This window comes from Salvia miltiorrhiza, chromosome 4, assembly GCF_028751815.1.
Source record: "Salvia miltiorrhiza cultivar Shanhuang (shh) chromosome 4, IMPLAD_Smil_shh, whole genome shotgun sequence".
Lineage (NCBI taxonomy): Eukaryota > Viridiplantae > Streptophyta > Magnoliopsida > Lamiales > Lamiaceae > Salvia > Salvia miltiorrhiza.
In genome coordinates, this window is record NC_080390.1 from 28,000,252 (window position 1) to 28,005,247 (window position 4,996).

A 4,996-nucleotide genomic window follows, 5' to 3' on the forward strand; every position below is an offset into this window, starting at 1 on the left:
CGTTGCCGCCTTTCGCCGATCCTCGCCCCGCCCCGCTCCGCGCCCCGCCTCGTGCCGCTGCCGCCCTGCGCCGCTGCTCGTCCCACGCCGCGCCGCTGCTCGCCCCGCCCCTCCCTGGTGCCGTGTCCTCTGCTGCCAGCGCCGGATTCCTCCGCCGCCATCGGTCCTCCTCCTCCGCGGCCACCGGTCCTCTTCCTCCGCTGCCTGCGTCCGTCGGATTCCTCCATAGGTTTGTAATTTTTTTTAATTTCCATTAATTATTTGAAAAATCCTATTATGTTTTATTGTAAATTTTGTATTAATATTCTGTAAAAATATATTTTTTATTGAATTAAATTATATAATGCTCAACATATAGTATTTTTAATGGATTAAATTTTTATATGCTCACTCACATAATTATAATATGTTCACATATAGTATTTTCAAGAACATATAATAGTTTTATTGTATTGTAAAATTTTCCTTCAAAAATATTTTGTTATTGGATAAAAAATGTCTTTTTAGTGTAAATTTTCTTTAATGAGATGAAGAAAAATAAACTTGATTGAATTATAGTATTTTCAAGAAAAATAAACTTGATTGTTAGTTTTATTAAATTATAATTTTATATACTTTGGTTCTTGAATAATTATTAATTCTTTTTTGGATTAATTCTCATTTGTAGTATTTCACTCCACCATTGCTTCTTGAGGAAGAAAAAAAGAAGTCAAGGTGATCGAAAAGAAAAGCTAGTAACAAAACAAGTAAGTTTTCATTACATTATCTTTTGAAATGTTAGTATGGCTCAAATGGTAGCCATTGTGAGATTTTAAAATTTTAGATGAGCATGTATCTAAGTGTATTTATTCTTTTTTTATATATTTTTTAGATGAGCATGTATCTAGGTAGTAAATGGAGATTAGGATGATGAAGAGGAAGAAGAGGAAGATACACTGATTAGTGAAGAAGAAGATAATGATGATGATGATGATGATGACTATTAGAGTTACTCCCTCCGTCCACGAAATGAGTACCCATTTGTGGACGGCACGGGTTTTAAGAAATGTATGGAGTGTAATGTGAATAGTTTAAGGGTCCCACTTTTTGAGTGTATTAATTAAAGAGATGTGTGGGGTACACTTGCCAAAAAGGGAAATGGGTACTCATTTCGTGGACGGACGAAAAAGGAAATATGGGTACTCATTTCGTGGACGGAGGGAGTAGTTTATTTGCCTTTATATGAATATAATTTATTTATGTGATCAAATGATTTTTGTTTACAATTGTTAATAGTAAATTTTCTTTGGTTTTTGAAGATGGTGGGAGGAGGTTCTAGTGCGAGAGGAGGTTCTAGTGGTAGGGGTGCTGCATCATCCGCAGGACACCCTACATCATCCACAGGATCAGATGGAGGGATTGGTGCATCTGTACGGGATATACATCTGACTCATTCACATTCATCTTCGGCATCGGTCCCTACTGAGGCATCAGAGGCTACACAGACTGGACGTACTACACTCATCATCAAATATGGGTATAATTTTTATAGTTATACAATCTTATGAATTAATAAATAATATTTCTGTTCTAATGACTTTGAATATTAATTGTAGGAAATTACATCCCTTGGGGATGGTTCCATCCGTAGTCACTAAGATTTTCAAGCAAGTTCAAAATCCAGAAGGCTACAATTGGAAACTCACTCCACTTAGTGTTAAGACAGCGTACTTTGAGGAATTCAAGGTATGAATATAATTTAATACAAGTTGTTTAACAATAAACATATACATATTAGTTAGTGTTTATAAATGTATTTTATTTTGTTGTTTAAATAGGAACATTTCACATGGGATGCGGCGATAGAGTCGACTGTCTACAAGCTTTGGCATGCTTGTGCTGCGCGGAGGTATAGTGATTTTGTCCATGACATCAAGGAAAGGAGGAGCAAGAGGCCTCCTTTTATTCACGAGGACCACTGGCCTAATTGGATTAAGTACTGGGACTCTGATGAAGTCAAAGCCAAATCAGAGATAGCAAAAAAGTGTAGGATGTCTGAGCCTTTAGGTCCTAGAACTGGTCAAGCGAAGCGCAAAGGAGGTTCGAGGTCTATTCTTCAGTATGCTGAAGAAGTGGTACGTTGAAATTGTATTCATATTGCATTTTTCATTGACATTCATATTTAAAATTTTATATTTGTTATGTTTTTAAAAGGGTAAGAGAAAAGGAGTGGAGCCGACTGAATGTTTGTATGATGCTTATGAGATCCTTCATAAGAACAAGGATGGCACTTATACAGACGAGAGGTCTAGACGGATTGGAGTATGTAGTAAAGTTTTAATTACTTATTCAATTATTATATTTGTTGCTCAAATTCTTAAGTACCAACTCCTGATGCGTATTGTAGGAAAAAGTGCAGGATATAGTTGCTTCTCAGAGTCAGACTGTGGATGATGATTCTGATCCGCCAGAGATCGATATGAACAAGGTGTACGTGGAGGCTGTTGGTGGACTCGACAAGAAGAAGAGAATGTTTGGAGTTGGTGGACTTGCAGCCAGCTTACGGAGTAGTGAGCAGTCGAGTGGTACATCTCAGTTTCAGGGCCCTCTTGTCGATCCTCAACGATTTATGGACGTGGAGCAGCAATTGCAGGATGCCTTAGTGGAGATAGCACGTCAAAAGGAGGAGATGAGGTAGAAAGATGAGCAGACCGATGCTCGATTTCAGGCTCAGCAGCGTATGTTCGAGGAGATATTGGCTAGGCTTCCACCTGGACCCACTGGACCCACTCCACCCACTGGACCATCATCTTGATTATGTTGTGTTTTTGTATTTTGAATACTTGAATATTTCTATTATATATTTGTGAACACTTGAATATTTTGTTAAGTTATGACTATTCGAATGCTAATTTAAATTTCATTTGGTGTTTTCGATATTGATGGTTATATAATTGAAAAGAAGCGTGTAACAGGACGTCGTTAAATTGTATAATGCAAATTAAAAAAAAAATTGTATTAAAAAAATACCGACGAAATTTAATTCCGTTGCTAATACCCGCACGAAAATTACCGACGGAATTTGATTCTGTTGCTAATACCTGCACGAAAATTACCGACGGAATTTGATTCCGTTGCTAATCGCGACGGAAAATTCCGTTGCTATTTCCGTCGTTAAGTCCAGACGACGCCAACGTCGTCCCCTCGTAGCCGACGGGCATTCCGTTGCTATTTCCGTCGGTAATTTAGCAACGGATTTAATTTCCGTCGGTAAAAATTTTACCGATCATATTTAAAGCGACGTACGCGTGGCGTCGTTAATCCGTCGATATTAGTTTTTACCGACGGAATTTTTGACTTTACCGATGGAAAATTCCGTCGGTAATCGGCCAGATTCTTGTAGTGCTACATGTTGAGTAGATTAATTTGGTATATTTACTTGTTCAAATCTGTAAAGAATTGAATTAGTAATTAATGCCCAAAGATATCCATGGTTCGGACCACCTGTTTGCCCAAACAGTACACGTGGTGACGGTTAAGGACCGAAGAGACACGACGGTTCGGACCACCTGTTTTCCCAAACCGACGTGGCAGCGGTTGAGGACCGAAGAGACACGTTGGTTCGGATCTGTTTGTCCAAACAAGGCACGTGGCGACGGTTCAAGACCGAAGAGACACGCCTGTTCGGACCTCCTGTTTGGCCAAACAGTCACGCCAGTTCAAGGAAACCCCTGGACTACTATAAATAGGGCCCTCCAGAATGAGATTAAACACACCAACGAATTCAGATAATTAATTTGTCATATTAGTTTAGTTTACATACTCAGTCCCGAGTATCAAGCCGTTCGACCGGATAGCGAACTCCTAGTGCTAAGGACTCGTCTATCATCCCGAAACCGTTGTATCTTGGGGGCAATTACTGTAGATCCGCGACTACAGAGCGGAAGTAATTTTGCCTTACGGAGAGAGAATTTATTCTCGCCTCGGTTCTGCATCCTTACATTTATCGTCATTATATTTTCTACACTACCAAATAACAATCGTAAGGCAAAATTAGTGTGGAAAGATGGCGACAGGAAGCAACACCAACAACAATAGTGTTCCAACTATTCCGATCAACGTTCCAAATGCTCCAGCACCTGCCGAAAAGCTGGAAAAATTCTCAGGTTCTGAGTTTAAACGTTGGCAATCTAAGATGCTTTTTTATCTTACTACTTTGAATATGGCTCGTTTTCTGAATGAGTCTCCTCCAACTGTGGGGAAAGACGAAACTGATCCACAAGTGCGTATCGCATATGATGGATGGCATCACAGCGACTTTCTGTGTCGCAACTACATTCTGAATGGGCTAGACAACACTCTCTATAGTGTTTATTCTAGCGCCAAGACGTCCAAGGAGTTATGGGACTCATTGGAGACGAAGTACAAAGCAGAAGATGCTGGCTTGAAGAAATTTATAGTCGGTCGTTTTCTGGACTATAAAATGGTGGATAGCAAGACTGTTGTTGAACAAGTGCAAGAGATTCAACTAACCATGCACGACATTCTTGCCGAAGGTATGGTTTTGTCTGAATCCTTTCAGGTGGATGCAATGATAGAGAAATTACCACCACTCTGGAAGGACTTCAAGAACTATCTCAAGCACAAACGCAAGGAGATGGGACTTGAAGACTTGATTATTCGTTTGTGAATCGAAGAGGACAATAGACTCTCCGACAACAAAACGAACAAAACCTCTATGGAGGCAAAAGCAAATCTGGCCGAGTCTAGCAACAAGAAGAAACGCAAGTTTAAAAGCAAAAAGCCAGACTCGAAGAATCAAAAGAGGATCAAAGGCGATTGCTTCAACTGCGGCAAAGCCGGACACATGGCGAAAGATTGTCGCAAACCGAAAAATGACAAGAAAAATAATCACCATCAAGCCAACGTGACGGAGGAGAAACATGTGCCCCTCGACTTAGCCGAACTCGACTTATGTGCCGTCGTAGACGAGGTCAACATGATCGGCAGCCCAGTA

At 40.1% G+C, this 4,996-nt stretch overlaps 1 protein-coding gene across 1 annotated transcript; it reads left to right on the top strand.

The window, feature by feature from the left end:
- Positions 1-1,298: 1,298 nt before the first annotated feature.
- Positions 1,299-2,902, top strand: LOC131023230 (uncharacterized). The gene is made up of 5 exons (XM_057952771.1): positions 1,299-1,516; positions 1,596-1,725; positions 1,818-2,114; positions 2,194-2,301; positions 2,387-2,902. Exons 1-5 carry the CDS (start codon positions 1,299-1,301, stop codon positions 2,675-2,677), a joined length of 1,044 nt encoding a protein of 347 aa, XP_057808754.1. The 3' UTR covers positions 2,678-2,902.
- Positions 2,903-4,996: the final 2,094 nt, after the last annotated feature.

Bases quoted from the DNA above. Each gene is read 5' to 3' on its own strand.
- LOC131023230 (XM_057952771.1), top strand. From the start codon at position 1,299: ATGGTGGGAGGAGGTTCTAGTGCGAGAGGAGGTTCTAGTGGTAGGGGT. The intron at 1,726-1,817 runs GTATGAATATAA...TTGTTTAAATAG, and splicing joins CGTACTTTGAGGAATTCAAG to GAACATTTCACATGGGATGC. The intron at 2,302-2,386 runs GTATGTAGTAAA...TGCGTATTGTAG, and splicing joins AGAGGTCTAGACGGATTGGA to GAAAAAGTGCAGGATATAGT.